The sequence below is a fragment of the Silurus meridionalis genome, chromosome 3, assembly GCF_014805685.1.
Source record: "Silurus meridionalis isolate SWU-2019-XX chromosome 3, ASM1480568v1, whole genome shotgun sequence".
NCBI classification, from domain to species: domain Eukaryota; kingdom Metazoa; phylum Chordata; class Actinopteri; order Siluriformes; family Siluridae; genus Silurus; species Silurus meridionalis.
Genome location: NC_060886.1, coordinates 17,030,466 through 17,056,405, shown reverse-complemented (window position 1 = coordinate 17,056,405; position 25,940 = coordinate 17,030,466). Strand labels below are relative to the sequence as shown.

Genomic DNA, 25,940 nt, shown 5'->3' with positions numbered 1-25,940 from the left:
TTTCTTTGATACTTTGATTTTTATTCTTTATGATGATCTCACAGTTATATTTGACACTTTCTCTGTTTTCTCTGTTCCGCCTATGGCTGAATCTCATATAATTTCCTTTCCAACACGTAGTACACTACATAGTGTAAAGTATCCATTATATCGTACCCAGTGCAGTGCACTTGTAGAAGTAGTATGGACGCTATTTGACACTCAGCCTTCTCTTCAGACTGGCTTTATGTCTGGTCGGTAGCACCGTAAACGCACATGCGCAGTCGCCATATTCCTGAATTCTCCTCCCCTTTTGGTCTCGTCACAGGCGGCTAGCACTAGCACGGCTACATTACAAGGCGATAGCTGTGGAAGAGGATAGCAACTGGTCTAAACTAAAGGCTGGATTAAAACAAGTCTTGCGGCACCGTCAATTTACGCGAATACAATCTGTCGACGTGCCATCGTCGAGGAGTTTGTACGTGTTAAAGCTTCACATAGCGTTCTATTCAAAATGCGACTTCCAGTCTGTTAGCTGTGACTGATATAACCCAGTGTCGATGCGTGCAGTTGTAGCCAACGCTGTCTAATATAAAGAGCGACGTGGAAGTCTTAGTGTCAGTCTTGTTTAGGCAGAAAAACAGACGCGGTATGTTAAATTGACTCGCTTTGAACGCGCGTATCCGATAAACAGCCAGCCAGACCGCTGTTGGCTACGCTGTGAGCTAGCATTACTCAACGACGACTGTTTTGAACTTAGCCAGCCTAGCTAGCGTATTAGCGCGCGACCTGGCCGTGGACATTGTTCAAGCACCCGGAGCAAAAGTGGAATTACAGAATCCTGGCTGTAGTTCGTGAAAGCGGACCTTCGTTGTATGTGGAAACTACTTGGGCGAGTGAAACTCTTGCTAACAAACGGCCTGTCGACACGGCAGTTCTTCTAGTCTGTATTTACAACTCTGCCGGAGACCACCCGTAGAAATGCATCATCCTGAGTTGTCAGATCCAGCGAACGCTCGAAAAATGGCGCAGGCGGCGACTTGTCCCAGACGTGCTTCTTCTAACATTGCCGGTGGCTCATCCTCTGCGTTGGCTCCTTCATCGGGGGGTGCCAGTCATGGTAGCAACCTGATTCCGTCAGACGACTATAAGCCATCAGCGTTGCTCCAGCCCTTGCCCACAGCCGCGTCTTCACTTGGGACCCAGCACCCTCCTCCCCACAGCCTCAACATCCTCTCACAGTCCTCGCTTTTGCCCCCAGGTGTGCCCCCATCAGGTGCACAGATCAAAAAGAAAAGTGGCTTTCAGATCACCAGCGTGACTCCAGCACAGATCTCTGTCAGCACAAATAACAGCATTACAGAAGACACAGAGAGTTGTGATGACTTGGATGAGTCTCACACAGAGGACCTGTCCTCTTCTGAGATTTTGGATGTGTCCTTGTCCCGTGCCAATGATGCAGCCGGACCTGAGCGCAGCTCTTCAGAAGACACTCTAAGTAACCTTCACGATGCAGAAACCCCTGGAGCCGTGTCCCCAAACCAACCGCCGTTACTCCCTCAAACTCATGGCACTATGGTTAATGGTGCTGTTCACCATCACCATCCTCACACCCATCACCAGCTTCACTCTGCTACTTCTGGAAATACTCATAGTGCTTCAACAGCCTCAGGTGGGACACAAGCTGGGATCCCACTTGGTAATATTGTCATGTCTAATGTCACACCAAACCCTGGAGCTTTACCAATCATAGACCAGAAAATGCCTTCAAATGTGGGAGGAATAGGGGATAATTCCACTGTTGGCACAGTCAGTGTTGGTCAGCCCTTGATTGCTGCTGCCCCAGGAATGACTACTGGAATGGCTTCTGCAGCATCAGGTACTACTGCTAGTGTTAAGCCCTTAGCAAGTAATGCTAATAATTTAAACTCCACTGTGCCTGGTTTGGGTGGCATAAGTACAAACAGTAGTGGTGTAGCTCTTTCTAGTGGCTTAAATAATACTAATAATCAAAATGTTAGTTTAATGCGTCAACAGAGCAGCAGCGCAAGTAGTGCTGTGGCCACTGGCACTACCGCTTCTGCGGTTATCGGGTCATCAAGTGCCAGCCATGTAGGAATAACTGACATAATTCAACCACCTTCTGCTGCACCTGCCGCAAGCACTCACCCCAGCAGACCCCAATGCCTGCCCCTCATACCACCAGCTCACGTTTTCGAGTAGTTAAATTGGACTCTACTTCAGAGCCATTCAAGAAAGGTAGATGGACATGCACAGAGTATTATGACAAAGAAGGTCCAGGTACTGGGTCCTCTGAAAATGCGCCTAGCACCCGAACAGTGGAGAGCATCCGCCAGTTTGTACCTGACAGCTCAGAGAGAGAGGTTGTTGGTGTCAGCTCTGTAAGCAGCTCAGTCAGCACTCTAAGTCACTATTCTGAAGGTGTTCCCAGTGTGGATGTTGGGGGCTCTTCAATGTTACAGCAGAGCTTTCCACCACCTGCTCACATGCCTGAGTACTCCATGCCTGCTAATATCACCAAGCCTCAGATGCATCCAATCAAGAAGGCCAACACTGCCACCCCAGTGCCAGGTAGCAATCATCAGCAGGCTCCAGTCAACATGGGAGGCTTGCAGACAACGACTGGCCATCCGTCTCCAGCTGTACCCCCACAGCAGCTGACATATGCTCAAACAGCACAGCTGACTCCAGTTCAGAATGTGCCAGGAGTCAGTCAGCAGCAGATAGCTTACTCACCTGCTCCACAGCCAGCTACAGCAGCCCAAGTAGCCCCTGTGCATGTCACTTCGCTAAGCCAAGGAGGTACCCGGCCATCTGATTTTGCCCAGTCTCCACAGTTAATCCAGGTTGCAGCTTCAGGATCAACACAAACCCTGCCCCATCTGTCAACCACTATGACTCCTATGACCATTACTGGCAATGGGCAGTTGATGCCCACTTCTCAGCCACCTGTGGGCAATCTACCTGCTTCTGTGGCCCATTCAGCTACTCAAGGTATCCTGCAACCCCAGCAGGCACCACAGATGGTCCAAGCTCCAACTGGTGGTGTCATGCCACAGTTAGTACAGTCTACAGGTCCTGGAGTTGTACAACAGCCTCCAAAAGGGCCTCAGCTGCCAACACAACTCTCTGTGGAGCAACAGACTTCTCTCGGCAGCCAAGGCATAGGAGCCCAGTTTATCTCTGTTACTTCAAGTCTGCCCACATCTAATGTGCCTCTCTGTATCAAGAGTGATCCTCAGGCCAGCTTATTCCAGAATGGCTCTAAGGATGGTGGGGCTCAGCCTGCAGTCAGTGCCCTTTATGCCACCCTACCCCCGCTGGTTGCAACGCAGCTGGAGGATGCTCAACGCCTTCTAATTCAGCGGCAGTCCCTTCTCACACTTCCAAAACTAGCAACTGGTGATTGTGCCTCACAAAGTGGCACCTCTTCAGCTCCTGAGGAGAGTGGTGGAGTCAGTGCCTTAACTGCCTCAGCCAGTCTGCTGAAGAACTTGCCTGTAGATGGAGAAGATGATGGGTAAGTGTCAAGTTTGTGCTAGATAGTAGACTGATATCTTAATGCCTAGATGCAAAATCTACTGCACAGTAATAATTACTACTTTTCTAATTATTTTATTTTAAAGATTGTTCCCTTTGTTGTTGCACTTTTAAACATTGGCATGTTTTAGTAATATTTGAATTATTAAGAAGAAAAAGAGAAGCACAGTCTACATCAATTTATTGCTAGTAACTGTCCAAGTGTTAACTGGTGCTGGCCTTTAGCTTTGCTCTCACAGTTATAAGCTGTAACAGCCTGAAGGGTTGCAGTGATTAGTGTTGTTCTGGTGTGAAGTTTTTGATTGTATAATGGATTGAGCCATCGTCATTAATTTAAAGAGACCTGGTTTTTTATTTTGTATTATTATTATTACTTTACAACTTATTGCGTTAATCAATAAATACAGGCGTGCGTGTGTGTGCGTGTGTGTGTCAGTTTGTATATCTAGTAAACATTATTCAAGTAAATTATCTATATGCTATAGTTTAGCTCATTGTAAAAACAAACTAGGAAAGCAATCAACTTTTATTCCTAACATAACATAAAATTACTGCTGATTACTTTATTTTCTTAATTATCTTCATGATTCAGAATCCCCTTTGACTCCCTACTTATAGGGTGCTAGTGGGATTTAGCACTTTATGATTCATCTGTGTTTAAAGAGAGATGTGCAGCAGCATTTTAGTCCAGCTTTACCCCGTCTTCATTTGTACACTTTCCTCACACAGATCGGGTTAGCGTTCACGTTAATTCTGGCTTCTTCTATCAAAGCCATTATTCTTGATATTTTCTGCTAGGGTTGATTGTCTGATTTCTAACGTTTCATAAAGCTGCACTGTATTCAGAATTTTACAGTCCAGCATATTTCCTCAACTTTATATTTATTTCGTCTTTGACTTAAGAATACCTGCAAGGACAGTATTTAAGCATTACCATAATATATTTAATGGCTTGCAGGCTAAATAATAAAATGGCTGCCCACTGTTTTTATTTTAATTTTTTTATGTAATTACATTGAATGTATTATAAACTTTGATATGGTGATGTTTGATTGGCACGGTAGCCCCGTTTATTTTGCAATTAGTGTGTTTCTTTCGGAATGGATTCTTTCGGAATGGATACTCATTTAAACAAAACGTGAGAGGAAGTTTCTGTCATACTTTTAGGTGTGACTGTTTGACTTATAAGGAAGTGAATAATTGCCTACCCGAAGCATCATGTTGCTGACTAAGGTGCTGTGGAAGTGACACAGGGTTGAAGCAACAAGATTAATCAGCAAGCACAGAGAGTAATGCCTGTTGCTTTAGACCCAAAGGATAATTTGACATAGCCACAGATTGTTTCAGCATGTTGTCCAAACAAGCTGTTCTTATTATGCCCCCAGCTGTTTTACAATTGAACTATCTTATCTAAATCTTATCACCTGTATCAGGACTAGCTCATCTCTTGAAGAATCTTAGTTGAAGAGCCAAATGTGTACTTGTATCTTTTTACATATTTATACTGACTTTAATTTACAGCATTGCTGTATTTTAGGTATAAACATTTTTATACATTTTTATATATTATTATTATTATTATTATTATTATTATCCCAAACCATAATTCTAAAGTGATGCTGCATTTATAAGGTTTTGTAATTTTCCTGGGTCTTGATGTCAACTGGTAGACTTATTAGGAAGATAATTATTTCATGTTTGCTTTTTTAATATAATCTTGCCTTGGCAGTAATTCAAGCAATGCACGAGAGACTCGATGAATCGCTTATTGTGTGGAGATCAAGTAGATGATCTCTCCAATTAATGGACCTTGTGGAATGGCAGAGGACAGGAAATGCTTTCATTCTGCCAGTTTAGGCCAGAACAGATAAGGTACATGACTTATGCTGTGGTAAAGCTGGGTCTCACTTTCAACAGGCTGTTCTCTTAAAGTGACCGTGTTGTGTGTTTCTCTCACTCCTATGATGCTGCAATATCTGAATGTTCCAAATTGAAATTTACCATAGAAAGAGCTGCTGTCTAGTGTATTGCATATCCGTAATGTTTACTTTAGGTAAAAGTAGCCCAGCTGTTTCTCATGTTTGTCACTGGGATCAGACTATCCTTAAAAAAAAATAAATAAATAAACTTTGTAGGTTGGAATATCATAAAAAGGGAAAGGTCTGTAAGACCTGCAGATTTTGTAGAGACTTTATAAGGATATGTTGTTCCTCTCTCTTATTAGATACTGATTTTGATCAAACAAGCTTTATTCACTAGCTACTATCACAAGCAAATATGGCTTAGTTACGTGAATACATTTGTGCTGTTTATGGTAATGCCAGTTTTAGTTTGTGTGTGTGTGTGTCTGTGTGTGTGTGTGTGTGTGTGATTTATCATATTGTGTGCCAATCTCTGGTTATATAAGATAGAAAATAGTGCTACGGCTAATTTCACTTCTGTATCTGAAAACATGCATTGACATCATGAAGATGCTCACATGCATGCCTTTCAACATACTTGCACTATCCTAGAGTAAAATATGTGCACTTTAAATGGTACATTGTAAGCTGAAACATTTTGTGGAATAACATATTGCATTAATCAAGCATTTAGTTTGCACTATTGAGTAACACATTGTGATTAAGTTTTATAAGGCAAATAAAAATGTCTTTTCATTTTGTTCATTTAACTGAATTAAATTGTGAAGTCAGTATTATGAATCCAATCGAATTGTGACCTGATCATTAATCACCTATTCCACCAATTCAACACTGTTGTTGACTAGTTTGTTTCTAAATTACTTTCTTTTTGTAAAAGCATGGACATGTTTTAGTGCATCTTGGCCATTTCATTTGCATGTTTAAAGAGCTACTGTGTAGCACAGTAGCAATTCTAATATTATTTTAAATCCCTGTGCCCGCATTAGAGATAAACCACTGTGCTTGGTTCAGGCTAAAAATTGCTTGGTCAGATATTGCAGGAAATAAATACTTTGTTCAGATTCTATAACATTATTTCCTTCTATATGCTCTATATGCATATAGAAGTTCTATATGCCTGAATAACACTCAATCCTTTCGGCTATAGCAAAGTGATATGTGAAGTGTTACGTGATGATAACATTAGATGATGAGCGAAGTTGCTATGACAACGTGAAGTTGGTTATTTAGCAAAGTCTAGCAAATTGTGAAAGTTGCAAACTAGCAGGCTGTGTAGAAATACTTCAGACAGAAAAAAGGATGACAGACAGTTGACTTAAGGTATAGAACACGGGTCATAATAATGGCGGTCTATTTTTTTCTGGATAGAAGAAATGTTTCCATCATATTACTCAATATTAACCATATTACTAATAGCTAGAATAGTTTTGAAAAATATTAGTTTATGGATTTGGTTGGAACATGTAAACCTTTGTCTGTGTAAATGTCACAAAGGGAGTGTTATTAATTAGATTTTTATTATGATTGTTATTAATTAGAATTTGTCAAAATGTAGCTGTGTTTGCATGTTGTGTGATTAAAAAATAAACAGATGGATGATTATAGATTGACGTGCCAGCTTCTTGATGGTTTATGGTTTGCTTTCAGGAATCCTTTACAGTTAGATACTTAGTGCATCAGAAAATTTAAAATATAGTGCTGTGCCTAGTATGTACCCAAAAAAAAGGCAGAAGAGTATTTAAGATCAGCAACACAAACACATCACTATGCAGATCTTTTTTTATCTGGTTTATTTAGCCAACCTCTCTAAAATTCAGTCCAAACAGAGACATAGCTAGTAGATCAAATAAACTGACTAAGTTCATCTAAATTCACTTATTGGCATTGATTTGCTTAGCATGTTGCAGCACATATTTGTTTATCATATATGTAATATTTATTGCGCATCTGATTTGGCAATTAGCTGCACGTATCGGCGAATGAGGAATGAGGCCATTGTCTCTTTTAATAAAATGAGTCAGTAATAGGACTACAGTTACATTTGTTAAAACAGCAGTCTAACAAGCCTCTACTGTTTCATATTGAATTAAATTGTTTGTACTTTGTGTTGTGTCTCTCTATGAAAAGAGATCATATCAAACCTCCATGAGGAATGTAGAACCTACCAATTATTGTGCTCTAATTTGTTTTTTTTTTTTTTTTTTTTTGCTAATGCAGTGGTTGTCCTGCGTTGTAATTGAAAGCCTCGAAACAAAGAATACTGTTTTTATATCAGGACTGTGCTGGAGAAATAAAAAAACACTGTTAGGAATTATCTTTTAAAGGGCAGGGTAAATCTGTTTTCATCAGGAGTCATGGATGCTCCATTAGCAGAAACTGCTTTGCTAGATACTGAGACCTGGAATCAGAACATGCTGTTCAACTTGGTAATACGTGAATAATCGTATCGAAAAATGAAAATTCGCTTTACTGTAAAATAGTGATGGAAAAGCCCTTAATAACAAACCATAAGAAAGCCACTGTTTAATAAAGCAACCTGTTAAAGTTCACACAATGAACAAGCTCACTTTTATTAAAGGAATGCCTTAATGTGCTTAGACAATTACTAGTATATTATTATAGTGGTTTTACTTAAAGGTAAATGCATTCCTCTACACATAATGGCAGTTTTCCAATCAGAATCTTACCTTGAGCTCTCTCTACAGTTGTGCATGTGACGTGATGCATATGATTAGTTTATCTTTCGTCTTGCTCAACACTGATGCAAATTGCTTAAGTTCCACCTCAGAATGTCTTGTGTTGGACACTTATTTCAGATATGTGTGTGTCTGAATTTCCCTGCGTTATTACGGGTAGTGCCTTTTTAAAATGTATGGTAAGCAGTGGTCTATTAAAACTATTTGACTAGAGCAGTAGGGCTTCTGGAAGATGCTGAACTGCATATTGTTTCTGTGTAGCTGTATTGTGCAATCACATTTTCACAATCATCTATCCATCCATCCAGAGTTGTGTTTAAACTGAAGTATTTAGTGGTAATCTTTGTTTATGCCTTGATTCTAGGTGTCTGCATTTATGTTAACAGGCTGTAAAACTGTTGGCTGAAGCTTTGGTGCATTTCATTCTTGGCCTTCCTTGGGCTGGTCTGCATGTGAGTCAGCAGAATTGGAATGTTGTATTACTGTAGGTTTAGATAGAGCAGGAAATATCTGACTGAAGTGTACAACCTTGAGCATGTACCCATGTGTTGCTCATGCTCTGTTGCCCCACAATGAGATTTCCCCTCCTTGTCCATCAGGCTGAGCTGTGTGAAATGAGGTCAGAGGAAATACAATGGTAGCTGCTGCACAAACTGATGACTCCACCCCAGCAAGTTTATATGTAGTTTAATAATTTAAGTTTGTTAGTTTTATTTCTCAAAACTGTACCATTGTTTTATATTTATATGACTCTTTTAAGAATACACCACTCATAATTGCACGCAGTATTGCATTCCAGTCTTGTATATGTAAGACTTTGGCAAAATGCTAGATCATGCTTTCTCTGTTACTAGCGTAAATAATTGTCTGACTATATGATGGCTACAGCTGTTTTTTGTTTTGGGCTGCTTTTAAATCCATCTAAACCTAATTGTTTAAAAAAAATATATATTTTCTTAAGATTGACAACTGAACCTATAGACTTACTTACAATAGATACATTGGACCAGCATAAGTGAAAAACCAAAAAAGGGTTTGGTTTGCCACCAGCTAATACAGAGGTTATATGATTGTAGTTGTGCATCACTTTGTCTAAAATAAACCCATGTGCACGACTAAATAGTAGTTGGTTCCTGTGTTGAGTTTACAGCATGCCACTGTGTGAACTATTAGCACAGGGTCATTGTTTCAGCCGAACTGGCTGCCGGCCATGTCAATGCCCTCCATCCCTACCCCACATGCTAGTCAGCCCAATCCTTTATACCAGTCTGCCCGCTTGTCTGAGCAACCTCCATGCTGCTATAGCGACCAGCAGGCTAAAACCCGGTGGCACATCAATCCCCAGCCAACGTGTTTCTTGCCCTGATTCTCAGGATAAGAGCTAAGCGATTTAATATGGTATTTCTTAGTCGCGTGCCTTTTTTTTTTTTTTTTTTTTTCAGTTATTTATGCCTTGAGCTCAAGTTGATTGGCATTTTAAAATGGAAACGCTTTATATAATGTAGCATGCACTGCATCATTGACCTAGCATTGCTATAGCATTACATGTAGTCATTAAGCTTTTTAATGCAAAGCAAAGGACCAAACCTGCAAACAGCTGATGGTATAGTAAAACCAAACATCCAGCAAATGTGCAGAAACCTAAAAAAGAATAAGGTGATGGTGCTGGAGTGGTATAGGATAATTTCAATACAGACACAGGACACAAAAGACAAGCGATAATTACAATTAATAATTAATACTGCATCAAACAGCGTTACAGCAAATACAGTTAATGTAAAATAAGTGCAAAAACATACTGAGCCCACAAATAGAATTATGCTGTATTCATGTTAATTGAAAACTCTAAATTCAGTTGAATTTAATTGCACACACTGTTTACATCTGTGCTCTGAAGCATCGATTTTTGTTTGTCCTCTCTGACAGTGCCGGAGGTGACAGGCAGTGATGTAGCAGCACTGGCTGTCTTTCTGTATGGGTCAGTAGCTGATGGCTAGTGTTCCCAAATAAACTTGTTTCATTATTGCTCTGCCTTGGGTGCGCCGACTTTGCTGTTTGAGAGCGAGGCTTGTGTCCTTATTCAGAAATAGAGGCAAATGATTAGTGTGCATTGGCTTTTTATTTATAAGTTGATTGATCAAAGGCGACTTTAAAGTATCACTCAAAAACGCACAATCAGTTGATGGTTGAATTGCTGACAGGAGCTTCCCTTACTCTCAGTTAGGGGCTTCTGAAGCATGAATTTAATGGAGGCTCCTGTCTGAGCTTGTTGCAGTGTACTGTGCCTGAAGCTCCTTCATCAAGCTAGGTTTTGCTCTGTAAATCCTAGTTATGTCCCTGTAGGCAGTTTTTACACACACGCACACACACACACACACACACACACACACACACACACACACACACACACACACACACACACACACACACACACACCTCTCTCTCTCTCTCTTTCTCTCAGAAAGGCCTGTTGTCCCACTCTGTAGTTCTCCTCAGAAGAATTGACACAGTTCATAATTCTAATATTGAATGTGTGCTGGAAATTCTTCAGTATCCTTACAGAGTATATTGGCAGTAGATGATATGTTGTCTTTATCATTGACAGATGTCACTGGTGTGCAGTTTCAGCTAGGACATCTCCAGAGGTTGTAGGAAATTATAGTAATTATACTTTGTGTGCGTGTGGTGACCTGGGTAAATCTTTTACATTTAAACTTGGTCCACTGTCTGTACAGTGTGTGAATACTTCTCTGTTTTGATGATTTAATGGTGTTTTAGAACATTTTTTTTATCTGATTATCTGATTGTGCATATGCCCATCTCACTGTGGTATGTGTAAATAAAACATGGATTAAATATTGAGAAAGCACACTTGACTAGCAACGGTTTTGGCACCATTGGGCAGACCAACATCATTTACTGCTGTATTTGTTAAGTTGGGCCACACATGATGTTTTCAGGGAGAAGGCCAGGGCGAGTTTAGAAAGTAGCATGAATAAGAACAATTACAGTTACCTTTGTTGAAGTACAATAGTTTTAAGTTAAGTTGCCAGTGTACAATTGGCAGAAAGGTTTTTTTTTTCCAGGAAGCCTAGTGATATCAACAGGTTTTTCTGGTATGTCTCACATGTTGGTGAAAGTGGGATCATAGCAAGTTGGGTTTATAAATTTGACTTGCATGTTATTGAATTTTTAAAATTACTTTCATCTTCAGTGAGCAGGCTTTAACCATTTCAGGCCACACACACACACACACACACACACACACACACACACACACACACACACACACACACACAAACACAGAAACGCACACAAACAATAGAGTGGGTTGCTGCGTACGTTAGTATGGTGCAGCAAGCATAGATCCAGTGACATTCATGCAGTATTGATGGAGAACTTTCCTCTCTGCTCTCTCTGGACATTCGTTCACCCACCCAGGGGTGTAGGTAATATGAGAGACATAGAGAGCCAAACAGACATGTACCCACTGCTGGTGTCTGTCTCACACTGTCCTCACTTCATTCATGTGTGACTGTCCACAGTACTCACTCTCACTTGTAGTACTGTTAAAACAATATCAGTAGTTATGCAGGATTTTTAAATGAGCTCATTTTTTTAAATTCATTATTGAAACTTATTGCTGACACATACCAGGGGGAGGTTGCTATTACAATAAGAACATTTTAGAAATATTGAAAATCTTTGGAGATAATTGTGATGAGCTCAAATGGGATATTATTCTGTTTTTGCTGTAGTTATTCTGATGAATCTACTAGAAAATAGCGTTGTGACACCGGAATTGCTCAATGGATTCTTGTCTGGCACATTGGATAGTTTTCATATGACAAAATGTCATATGACTCATCCTATTCTGTACTGAAATGATAAAACACACTTTAGCAAAGTGCTCCAGGCAAGGTGCATGATTATTCTTATCGTAGCACCTAAGCAGGCAAATGTGATGCAGGTGATGAAGGATTGTTAGAGTTAGCTCAGGCTTGTGACTGATCTGGTTTTTAGTTGTAAAAGCTGAATTAAGCTGTAGTTATGCAACAATTTTTTTGTTTGCCAGTAACTGACAATTAGATGCTTATTATAGTTTAACAAATGAAAGAACTCCGCTGTCGAATTTGTGGAAAACTTTTAGAAAACTGTCTACCCCTACACTGAGCAGTGTAAACCAATGTGATTGAAAGCAGCAAAAGACAAAACGTGGCTGCCTGGTTCCCCCTACTGTTAGCTGTTTTATTTTTGCCAGTTAGTTTTATTTTCTTTAAACAGCCTGAAACTTTTATTTTTGACTGTTGGACAAACAGTCCAGCAGCTGATGTGTAGAAATTTCTGCGAACATAATTTTATTTTAAATTGAGAATTTTTATATTGTTGCATTAAAATTTTAGTCTAAGGCTATTTCTTTTTTCAAACTTAACGACATTTTACTTAATGTGTGTAAACTGTATGATTAATGCGTCTAAAGAAAAGCTTTTTATTTTTTTACCATAATCTGTGAAGAGAATGCTAATTCCTACAGTGCCCACTAGTGGCGCATGCTGTGTAGTTGATATTTGATGACGCTCTCTTCAAAGGCATGGGGAGGAGGAGGGAGTATCAGTATACAGCAGATACTTGATGTGCAAAACGGCAGTCGAGGAGTATATTCTTTTAAAGTTTAGAAAGCATTGGATGATGCAGATGCCAATCTCATTAGATTCAGTCATGTAACACAACTACTACAATGTGTAGTGTGTCGTTGTATCTAAAGAGTGCAGTTAAGAAATAAACAGGATTATAGTTTAAATAGCAGCTAAAACCACTAGAATCACAAGAGGTCTCCAATGACCCTGATATAAAGGTACGGTTGTGAAAATAGTCATTATTTTGGGAAAAGTTATCTGGAAAGATTCCTTAATTCGCTCTAAATTATGCATGATCACACAAACAAATGGCATTTTGGGTGGTTTGATCGTGGCAATGTTCTTGCACATGCTTTGATGGAATATGCTTAAAATAATGTTTTGACAGTGTAAGCACTCCTGAAAGCACTGAATATAGTCATTAGTGACTTAATATAGTTATTTGTTTTACATAAGTAATTTAAACAGAATGGACATACACTTTATAGAGGCAGTGAAAAATAGTGACACAGAAGTAATAATACTGATTAAGTGGTAAGGATTAAATCTCATCATTGTGTTTAGGGTGAAGTTTGCCACCATTGATAACTGAACCATCAGATAACTGCAAAGTGCTTTGGTATTGCATTGGGTTCATAATAATTCAGCTGCACATGTTTTGAAGATATTACAAACACCAGATCTCATGAGAAATGGTTGCTTTTAGCTTTTAACACATTACTCCATCTCCATTCTTTTTTTGAGATTTGAACACCCCCGAGTGCAGATGTGCATTGCAAAACTAGGTAGCTCAGAGTAAACAGAAATGAAACTAACCATGCACAGATGTCAAAAAACCTCAGGGAAACCAACTTGAATTACTTTTCTGTGCTGCTGCAGTATTTTTCAGTAAATAATAAGAAAACATATCCAGCATAGCAGCTTTGGTTAAATATTCATTTTCATCTTTCATTTTGTTTATATTATACTTCTTAGCTGTTGCACTCATTGCTGTTAGACTTCCATTTTAAGTATTTCAGTTTGGCAGAAAATGGTTTTAAAATTCTTGTCCATGTTAATTGCATGTTTTTTTTTGGCCTGAGTAGTGCTGGACTTATTCATTTTCAAATGCTAGTCTTTTTAAAACCTTTAGGTTTATAGTGCATTACTTCAGTTCTGGTTTATTTATGAAACTGTATTTGCTTAATTTATTTAGTAAACGTTTATTAGAGAATGTGATTAGTGCTTTATAGACCTATAAAGACTATTCATATTTAATCAAAATTACATTATTTAACGATGTTGTGCAAGTTTACTTTGAATATTCTCAATATTTAAAAAAAACCTTTTTCTTCTTTAGCTTCCTGATACTGTAATGCTTTTCCAGGCTTTGCAATGCCTGAAATGTACACTAGGGAGCAAACTTGCACCATCAGAGATTCCTGCTTCCCCACACTTCTTTTATGCAAGCTTTGCCTTTGTTTGTTTGTGTGGGCATTAAATGTCAAATGAGGGCTTTTGTGGCAACTGTCTCACGATTAACCATTTCTCTGTTTCTGTCTACTCCCTGAAACAAATGTTGTCAGTTAGGCTCATTTGAAGGTGTTGGTTATCATTAGTTAGTTTTTATTTCTGATAATATTCATATAGAGTTTCTCTATAATTGTTGCGAGTACATTAAATTGAGCATTAGAACAGGTCATATATTGGCTTTGATCTAGCCACACAATGTTCTCTTTAAGCCTTGTTGACGTCTGACATTGTGGTGAGATACCAAGTTAAGAGCTGTGAGGCTCAAATCAGTAGATGCTGCCTGTGAAAATGCTGATGAAGTAGCAGTGGCATGAATGTGCAAAAAGTAATCTGAAAGTCACCACAGTGGCATTCTCACTATTTCACTTACAAACGTCATAAGCAGTCCTATTTCTATTAAGCTGTTCATTAGCCCTTAACACTGGGAATGTTCTGCTTGGTACTATGCAGACTTAATGTTAGTTGTAAGGTCATTTCACTATGGGTGCTTTAGAGCTTTTCTCCTCTGAGTTTCACTGCCTACAGTGTCGATGTTTTTGAGAGGGGAAAAGCCCTTATGAGTTGCTTCCATCGTGCATTTCAGATTTTTTTTTTTTGTTGTTTTGTTTTCAGTTTTCACTGTATGATCATTAACACAGTTCAGGATTGTTTTACATGTGTGATTTAGTGAAAGGTTTTCTCTTCCCAAAGTGCAACAACGGTGGCAGCATTTGTTAGTTTAATTGTAAATTTATGTGTACATTTTCTCAGTCAGTTAAAACTGGTAAAGGCTGTGGCAAAAAGCCTGATCTGGGAACAGTGAGTTGGGAATAGACACTGGATAGAGCAGCAATCCAGAAAAGTGCACCATTCACATTTAGTCCAACCAATCCACAGATACGGGAAGAAATACGTAAAATGCCACACAGATAGTAGACTGAATTTAGGATTTAACCAGAATGGAGCTGCTGTTCCATTATTTGTCTTTTTTTTTTTTTTTTTAAATTGTCATTTAGCTTCTTCTCTCTTGTTTCCAAATTGACCACGTTTTCTTGGTTTATTTTGGTCAAGTTTTTTTTCCTTATGGTGCATGCCTTATTAAAATCGTGACCTATTTGTTTTGCTAAGGCCATTACTTGAGCTTATGTTTCTATATGCTTTGGGATATCTAAAATGATCATAGAGAAGCAAGCATCAGCTTTGCATCTGATGTAATCCTACACTAATTAGAAATAATTGACAATTTGTATTTTGTTGTTAATTTGGGTAAAGAGAGAGTGATTTACAGGGTGCTTAGTAATCCGAACAAAATCTATTGATTTGCTTAATTAATTGTAGCCTAATAATTATCCTTTTGCCCTATTTTCTCTGACTTTGGATGGATGAAAGGGTTCCTTATACTTAACAAGTCTCTCATATTACCATGCATATTCACACTTAAAAATTTTGCAGTAATTTAGACACGCAATCAGCAAAGATGGTGTACAGTCAACCCCCTGATAATTTGCGGTTCAGAACTTGCGACTTGGAAAATTTGCGGGTTCTTATTTGGAACCTATCTAACAGCAAGGGCTGCGGGGGTGCGTCCAAAATCAGCGGATCTTCAGAACTCACGGGGGATCTAAAACCGTAACCCCCGTGAGTTCCGGGGGACCACTGTATTTACAAAAACACATTTCATATGGAGTTAAAGACTCTAACATTCTCATATAAACCAGGGAAATTTGTTCTTAATGTGAAGGTATTCACTGAAACTGGTTTATGGTTTTCTGGACAGATTAACTCTACAGACTGACAACACTATCCTTTTATACCCACCTTTTAATTATGTGAAAGTGGCTTGTATTTAACAATGGTTCTTGTCATATTGGTGTGGTTCTGACTTTTGGCCTTTTCCAGTCTGTGACTTACTCAGGCTTTTCTCAGTCATGCATACCCACTGCTCTCTCAACAGCACACCTCTGTTCTCTTGCCAGGCGTGCGGAAGGCGGCAATGTGCCCGCTCGCTCAGAGCTCACAACCTGTTCCTGCCTTAACAAAAGGACAAAAAGCAGAGTGGCTAATGAGGGAAGTGTTTAATCAAGCTCTGTGCTCTGCACTTGGAGAAATGCAAACTCCATCCAAAAATGAATACATTTGAATTTAGCTTTAGTTTTACAGGTTGTGCCTGAGGTTTCTTTTTATTTTATTCAGTGGCTGTTAATGAAGTGTTCAGCAGAGCCATAAGCTCTTTAAAAATTTTAGGAGCTCTTCATTAACTACGAGGAACAGAATTTTATGTACCAAGGGAGTCATGTTCAGACTGATTCTCTTATGCTCCCTTAAATTACATTTATTTGCCTTTTGAATCAAATGTTTTATTGATTTGGGAGTTGAACTGAGTGGGATTTCTCAATCCGTAGGTCTGGATTTCATTCTTTATCCTATATTCCACCCAATAGAATGCAACATTTGTGCTGGGATCATTTATGCTCTCCTATGTATTTAAGGACTTGCAGTCGGACTACATTTTTTCTGGCAGTTCTGGCATGCAGATTGAGACGCTGCAGGTGTGCTTTCATGTACAAGCCAGCACAAGACTAAAATGCCCTTGCAATGCACAGATACTTTCAACAGAGGGATTGTTGCTCCCAAGCAAACTGGATCCTGCCGGTTGTTGTCTGTGAATGTTCCTCTTGGAATTAGGGCAAACCAATAGGGAGCAGAACAGTCGTCACAATCTGACGTGACAGATGGAGAAAGAGAAAAGGGGTGGGGAAATGAGCTCAGTGAATGTAGGAAAAAGGCAGCTCACCCTATAGTAGTAATAAGGTTCCAGTAAGAGTAAAAAAAAAAAAAAAAAAATTATAACTAAAAAAAAAATAACTTTATATTATGCGAAACAAATTGAGCTGCTGGATTTAGTTTTAGGTGTAGGTGTGGTAGTGACTGATAATTGAAGCAATGTAATTGTCTTCTGCATCTTATTTCTTTCATCGGGATGAAAGAAATCCAGAGATGACACAATTCTCAGTCATTAGTGGTGACCTTGTGTTCTTAGTGGTCATGTCCAGTCTAAAGCAGATGAGCCATATGTGTTTTGTGGCTTGAAAACTGTTCTCTTTGGTTATGACTGTTAGGTTTATGTGATGACACTAGGAAAAGAGAAAAATCTCCACACATGCCTGGCTTTCGATTAAGTGATATTTTTTTCCTGTTGGGAGCTTTTGATCAGCTGCTGCATTCATCCAAAACAATAAATACAGCAGTGAAAGCACATTTTAGAAATAACAAGGCATGAGATGGAGGATGCTGATAAATTTTGCAGAGCAATATTTCACATTTCCTCTTTACTAAAAGTTTAAAGTGTGATCTATTGTGGGGCTTGCCTGGAATGTCTGGAGTTATATTGGGTGTTTTAATTGGCTGTAATGTGTTTTGTTTTGATGATCATAAAAAGGGTTGTGAAATAGCAGTACACCAAGTTAAAAGCTATACATTTCATGTTTTATGTGTCATGTCATGCTCTTAACAGTTTTGCCATCATATGGTTGACATGATCACATTAAGGCCTCATTTGGAAATCATGTTCATGCTTGACTGACCATCTGTATCAAGAACACCATGTAGAGTACAAACAACCACCATCATGGCATCCCCACCATTGTGTCATTTCATCAGTTAACTAGAGCTTGTCTTTACTCTAATCCTTGCTGGTCCACTTCATTGGAACTATTTCACACTTCTTTCATGTGTTTGAGACTTGACTTAAGAACAACACACACTAATACAGTTATAGACTCCATAATACTGTATGCCCAAATTGTACATTCCAAACTGTTATAACAGTCAGTTAATGTACAGATTGCAGTGGTTTCAGCAATAGGGATGAAATGCATGAGTGTGTGTGGATTTGGCTTCCACAATGGTGGCAAAAGTTGTCCGATGTTCTAGTGGCATCCAATTTATGCGTCTTTGTTTCCCTGTTCACTTTAATGGTTTCTCACAGATCTGCTTTACTGATTGTTTTGCTTTCCAGTGAATCCTCTACATACCAGATTTCACTTCACATTAATTATACCTGCTGCTTCTGTGTACAGATAAGTACAGTTATGTAATGTAATATGTAAGAAGCTTTTTACACTTCCTCAAAAAGTAGCGCACAACAGGCTATAAAACATTTATTATATATTATATGTAGGTGACTGTTTGTCCACAAATTATCCCATGACAATGAAAAAGAAAAAACCATATAGATATTCAAATGTCCTTCAACAAGAACATGAGTTGCTAAATAGGAGCTGATATGGATTGGGTTGAGAATGAAAGGTAATAATCCATGTTTACCAGGATTCATTGAAACCCACTACATTGATCTGATTAGTTGTATTTATACAATGAAGCAGTTCACTTTGCTCTTCTTCTTGCTGAAACTTGCTGTGGCTGGCCAGTCTTTTCTGCGTGTGCTGCACTGTGAGTGTGGGAGCTGGAGAACACAGGATGAAGCTCTGTTGTGTAACCTGCTGCTGTCAGCCCAAATGGCAAAATGACGTACACTGCCATGCTGGGCGGCAATGTGGCATTTATTCGAATGTGTAACACACAAGCATGTGCTGATAATCATTTATTTGATAAATCAATTGATATTCAGCATTCATGATATTGGAAAGGACACTTCTTAATACTACGGTACTTTTCCAGCCTGGAGAAGGAAGCATCTGCCTGGATAAACAGCATGTTTGGGCTTCTGAGGTTACGTTTGTACTGTGGCACTCAGTAGGCAGTGTTATGTCAAATTTATTTTATTTTAGCAAGTTTTAAATCAGAGTTGTGCATGCATCATTGTATATTTGGGGGAGAATCCCTGTGTTTGTCAACACATTTAATAAAATTTTTTACTAAAATAACCGGATGCTATGTAACTACCTTGTGTTGGTTATACAAAAATTTTATATTTAATAATACAGCAGAACCGAACTGAACCAAAAGTTTTTGTTAATGAGAACGCAGATGTGAATGTGATACCTGCCAAATGTTCTTTCTTAATGTTCTTTTTTTTTCCTGATGATATTTAATATCATATTAATAATGATTTTTTCTATTTAATTTTACATTAGTGTAGTGGCTCAACAGTTGAGGTTTTGGGAAAGAAGAAAGAATTTCACTGAATGTCACTGTGTTGTGACAAGTAAAATGCCTTTTTCTTTTTTTCCTTTAAAGCACAAGTACTTTAGAATCCATATTTTTATATAAAAATTCAATATGAATAAATAATTAAACAAGCATGTACATTCACCTGACCAACATTAGAATCCAATATTGTTTTTGAGCCTGTAGCAGAGTTGATGTGTTCATTCTGGCGTATTTGATTGCATAGAGACTCATCTAAACACAACTGCATTACCCTAACATCCAAAGCATTGCTTGGTGGGTTTTTTTTTTTTTTTTGGACAGGTACAGTCCCTCTTATTGTAGGGCTCTTCTCTATTATTTTAGTCAAAGCAGCCTAAGCCTATGAGACATGCACATGCTTTATCAGTTGTAGTCACTTTAAGCCATTGCTAGTCTACATTGCTGATGAAAAGTGACAAGATAAGTCCAGGCTGAAGTGCAGGGGCCCATCTCTCCACAAAGCTGTAGTTGGAGGAGAAATGCATGTTGCATTGGCAGAGAAAGAGGAGGAGGGAGAGAGTGGGTTGGGCTATGAGAGTTTTTCTGTGCTTGCTGATGTGGTGTGGGCAGCAGCCTCCAGTGCATCAGTTTGTAACAACGCTGATCACTGGGAAGGTCCTAATCTCTGCTGATGGTTTATGTAACAGCAAGTCACATGACGTGACATCACTGCTTGTCCCGTTCTTCTGCTCTATCAATTGCTCACAACTCTATTAGACATACAAAGGCAGTGCAGTGGAAACAACTGCAAAGAGACACATGCAACCCTTGGATTTTTAGAATTTTTGTGGCAGGTACACAGTGTAACATACTGCTTGCTGTGTCCTAATGTGTATGTGTTTGAGATTTGTGGACTATAGTGGATTACATTTTGTTATTAAAGGATTGTTGATTGACGACTCAATGAGAGAAACGGATCTCCAGGTGCAGGGCCGGGACAGAATGGCCGTAAAGCTATTGTTCTGGGAGTTGGAAAAGCATCTAAAGAGGTAAAGCTCACAACTGGAAAGAGCAAATGCCTTGTATAACACTGTTCTCAAGCCTCTATTTATAGTTGTGTGCTGCAATGTGTCTTTTTGTATTTCGTTTTGAAAAGTACCTATAGACATTTTTCCTGAATGGAACTGCTATTTAAAAATGTGCCACTAGTTAGTGTAGTAATAAACACGGGGCAGTATTATAATTAATATGGTTATATTCTGAAACGTATGTGTTGTAATGTAATTTTCTACAATTTAATTCATTCAAATGATGGTCAGTATTGCTTAGAGGAAGATTGTGTCACGATCTTTTTTTGGTGTGTTGTGGTATGTCCAAAGTGCTTAGGTAACTTAAAGTCACAGCATAGGGATGAATGAGCAGTGGTTTGTTGTAAGTCGCTTAAATGACATTAGTCTAAAGGACTCAGGAGGTCAGACCACAGACAAATGACGTACATTTGAGCACTGTAATTGCTTAAAGCCTCTTACAGTCAAAGACCCCCGGAAAATCTTCTTGTTCACTTGTGTTACTTGTAAATGTGCTTTTCTTTTCTGCCATTTGGTGCGAATTTACATGAGCATTTCATATTTGTAGCAGCTTCCATGCATGTTGGAATAGAAGCCTAGAAGTAGTCTTCCATTACCATCTGGGGTCAAACAAGCTGAGACCTTTAGTAGTAGTATACATTCCCTTCCCAGAATGCATTCATGGTACACAGAAAGCATGCCTGTAAATAGCACTTTTTTTAGTCACTTCTGCTAATATATTGTTTTTACCGGACCAATTCAGGTTACTGTTGAAAATTGATTGCTATATATTTTTTTTTATTTAAAATGATTATACAAAATAAAATAAACAGTACACAGTTTGATTTTGTTTATAAATTGTATAAAGTTAAGAACTGCACAGGAGCTGAGGGGTGGTATTAGAAAGTAATCTTTGATCAGGGTCACCTAAAACTTCACTTGATACTGGAGGGAAAGCAAATTCATTTCGTCCTGTGCTTAGATTCTTCATGGATAGTTTAACTATAAATAATTATTGTAATAAAACCTGTAAAACCATACCTTAAGATAAGATCATATTTAGAACAAAGATTTTAATCTGCTTACACTGTTTTTGTGTACTGTGCTTGTGTGTAAGGTGATCATTATATTCTGGTCAGCATTGTGTACGTCATTTAGATCGTCATGTGACATTGTATAAACACTCGGTAACAACCAGTCAGCTTTTTCCAAATGAGGATTTAATAAAGTTTATCTTACTTTTGATCACATGACTATAATTTGATTTTTGTGTGTCATTCTGGTCAAAGCATTTAATTTTTCATGAGCTAAAATGCCTGTTGGCGCTGCATTGCCAGGCTCTTTACATGGGGTTGCTAATGAAAGGCAATTATTTGTGTCCAGGGCTGGCTGGAATATTATACATTATATACCTGTGCTAGTGTATGTCTGAATTACTGCTCAGCTTGCACAAACTATAACCGTACACTGGCCTTCTGCTAATAACTTAACCTTGCGTTTTTCTTTTTTTTATTCTCTAAACAAGAGCATTTTTCACAAAGCATTTGCTAAATCATTGGCATTTTAAGTAAATAGTGAATGTCTCGTGGATTTTATAAAAAATATATTATAAATACAACCTGTTAGATATCACGGTTCTTTTTTTTACTAACGAGTCATCAGCATGTAAAGGAATTGTATGATCGCACGTTAAATTTCAGTGTGGCTTTTGGCAGTATTGTGTGTTGGTTGGGAAAGTGTTATTTTTAGGTGAAAATTTATTTATTTTCGGTAATGTGTGAATAGTTTTAGCTCTAGTTATATTAGCCGGTAAATTCATGGTGCTGCTATTGCTGTTAGTGCAGGGTTAGAGATTACAATTATGTCCAGCATAAAATATTTTAATTTGTTGCCCGGTTTACAAAATGCATTGTTCTGGTGTAAGAGGAACTTCCTTATTAGGAGCGAGCGTTTTGAATAGATTTTGCGTGAGGGCGCTATTGAGTCTCCGGTGGAGGCGTTTCCCGTATAAATTAGTCAAATTAGGTTCCTTCTCCACCAATAGGCTGCGGCGCTGCGCTGTTTTTCTCGGATATATTATGCAAATAATACAGGCTGCAGATTTTCAGCACAGTGGAGATGAGCTGACCTTGGAGATCCTTTGTGCAGAGGAGGTGGATGTGCGCTCTGCTGATAAGCAGCCTTTCTTTCCGAAGGTCGACTTTTCTCGCCGACCGACTCCATGTAAACCGCGGAGAGGCTGTGTGACACTCGCGCATTGCTCCAGAGCCGCATTTTAATTATTTTTTGTTCCCGCGTCGGTGTGTATGGAGGAAATAGCATGAATTCTCAATGCTATTCGGTGGCGATGGATCTTGGTGTATGCCAGCTAAGAAATTTTTCGATATCTTTTCTGTCATCACTGCTGGGAACCGACACTTCCTCTGTGAGACTCGACAATAGGTAAAAAGAAAAATCGTCTGTGTTTTAGAGCATGAGATCGACTGCACTCGGTAGTGTGTCTAGAAATGCCGTGTTTTCTCTTAATCAATCCGTGGACCTTCCCATAGCTCTTTCTTTTATCTTTAAAACACTGAATCTTTGTGTATTTAATACCCTGTGGATGGTAATGTCGTTTTATTAAGGTTTGAAATGTGATTGGTTTATCGCACTCGATCCATTTCTCTTAGAGAAAGATGCTGCAGATACTGCTCTGGAAATCTGGACATTTTTGCTTTCCCTTCTAAAGTGGTGTCTTGTTTAACGAGAGATAACTGTTGAAACAAATGCTATATTTCTATCATATAGTTTTGTGCATTAATGAATATTCAATTGTGATTGTGACAGTTCCGTTTTTAAAAAAAATTCTCTTTTCTCTCCGATTAATCATAACTGTGTTGATGTGTTTTTCAGTTCTTCGGGTGCCAGTGTCGTGGCCATAGACAACAAAATCGAACAAGCCATGGTAAGTGTGTGGGTTTCTTTTTTCTTGCTATATACATAATGCGGCCCTGCTGGCAGCAGAATAAGAGTGTATTTGTGTAGTAAAGCGAACAGTAGTGAGTGAGGATCGAGCTGATGACAGAGCTGCATCAGCATCTGTGTCTGTCCACTGAATTACATAATCACTGAACGGACACTGGTGCACAGCAGTTTGGTGCAAACGCTTTGGATCTGCAGTGTCGCTTCAGCTCTTTCAATACTTCACATTATTCTCTTATTATTTTTCTAATAATATTAATAATAATTTTTCTTTATAATTTCTCTTTTGTTACACATGCTGCAGCTATGCTGGGTTTTCTTTTTCCTGCCTCATTTGTAGAATTGTTACAAGTGGATATTGCGGCTTCACCCCTCGTAATTATAAAGCAAATAACAAATAAGCAGTAGTATTTGATATTTAGGATACAATCTTTGGGGCAGATACACATTTTTTTCATTCAGTGCCGAAATATACCCAGAAACCAGAAAAATACCCCTGCCTGTTTTCATGTTTTGAAAGTGGAGTCATATTTCCTGCATGAAGCCGTAATCAGGAGAGCAGTCCTCGGCCTCACGCAAGCCTGTGCCTCGTTACTGTTGCTAGGCAAAGGCTGAAGCTTTTACAGGCAGTTATAAATATCTTGGTCTCTGATTGGCTGAGCTCGGTGTGGGACGGCCATTTTGTTCTCTCTGTGACGCGGAGTGGAGCATGAGCCTGTAATGCTGAATGCAGGTATTCCCTAACTGAACATATGCCCATTGCTTTGCTTAGCATTGCATCAGTTTGGCTCAAAATGCGCTGCTCCAGATGCATTTCAAATAATCAGTTTTGTCCACAATTTTTCTTCTGTATTTCAGTATATAAAAATTTGGGTTTCCAGTCAATGATATGCAAAGGGGTGATCGTGACAAAAATGTCCTGCATAACTGAAAATTTTAACTAAATATATTATTACTGTAAATATTAGACTGTTAATTTTTTTTTTGCATGTGTTTTAGTTTCTTTGTCTTCTAATTCTCTGATTCTGTTGTGTTGAACGTGTTTTATCCTTCAATTATATTTAATTCAGAATGCTGCAATGCTGTATTCTCTGTCTTCAGGATCTTGTGAAGAGTCACTTGATGTATGCTGTTCGAGAGGAAGTGGAGGTGCTGAAAGAGCAAATCAAAGAACTAATAGAAAGAAACTCTCAGCTGGAGCAGGAAAACAACCTGCTGAAGAACTTGGCCAGTCCAGAGCAACTGGCCCAGTTTCAGGCCCAAGTCCAGAGTGGTTCTCCACCATCGTCCACACAGGGAGCACAGCAATCATCAATGCCGGTGCAGCAGCTGCCCGCACAGAACTCTGGACCCTCTGTGTAACTTTCAAGTTTCCTGTGAAGAGGAATTGAGTGGTCAACTGAGCGAAGGCAGACTTCACTTACAGAAAACACATGCCTCTTGTACAAGAGTGCCATGTCAAAGTTTGCACATATTTAAAGTCTAAGAACCTGACAAGGCTACACTACATTGCTGTACACACTGCTGGCTGTCGGTTGCTGACATGTTGGATATTGCCAAACTTCATGGATTGTGACTGTTGGGAGAATAAATATTAAAAGTGGACACAACTCGAATCACTGTGCCTGTGTCTAAAGGATTTTAAGCGATGTCATTTTCCAGTGGTATCTCTTGGCTTTGTAATGGTGTTTCCATACCTCACTTACTTTTGTAGTGGAAATGCTGACCAGTCTTTTTTTAAGACTCCAAAAAGCAAGCACTTTAATGATGGTAAATGTGAAAATCCATTGTTGAACATCCAATCAGTGCACCATCAACATGTGCAAGGTATATGAGATGGTGTTACAATTATTTGCATTATGGTCATCATTATACCTGGGTGAATGAAGGGATTAAAGTTGGTTAGGAGAGCGGTGTTGATTTTCAGTATTTAACATTGAATTCCTTATTCGATCTGTTGCGACTTCAAAGCTGCTGTTTCAGTGCAGTGACTCACAAGAATCTGGGGGGAATAATGTCCTGAGAGAATGAATTGAAGAATGAATGTGGGCTTCTGTATATCCTTGTATATTTAGTGTAAGTAATCTGTAAAATACCGATATTGTGAGAAACACTAAGAGACACTATTTAGGTTGTACAAACTATAGATTGGGTTGTTGGTTTGCCTGAGATATTTGACTTTTTTATGCTGTTATAAAAGAATGGAGGTTTCAGTCTTAGGATATTTACAGGACAAAAGACAACAACTCAACTTCCTGGCTGTGTTAACACCTACTGTAAACCTTGTTCACTTGAAGTTATTTGAAGTATATTGCACCCATGTGATTTGTTTCTGTTTTTGACAGTGAAGTACTTTGGAGCTCAAACCTTCAACTTAGTTATTCTGAATATCTTTAATAACTAATATGCATTATTACTGCATTATATATAAGTTGTATGCTTATGTTGCGTGCATGTCTCTCAAAGCCGGTGATAAGGTGTAAAATAGTTCAATTGCACTTCACAACTCCCAATAAAATGTTTAAGGAACCTTGA

General features: G+C 38.7%; 1 protein-coding gene across 1 annotated transcript; it reads left to right on the top strand.

The window, feature by feature from the left end:
* The first annotated feature begins 205 nt into the window (after nucleotides 1-205).
* Nucleotides 206-25,940, top strand: tsc22d1 (TSC22 domain family, member 1). Its single transcript, XM_046844052.1, is given in 4 exon segments — nucleotides 206-2,140; nucleotides 2,143-3,520; nucleotides 23,337-23,388; nucleotides 24,507-25,940. Coding segments are annotated over 4 exon segments (2,871 nt in total). The 5' UTR covers nucleotides 206-960; the 3' UTR covers nucleotides 24,768-25,940.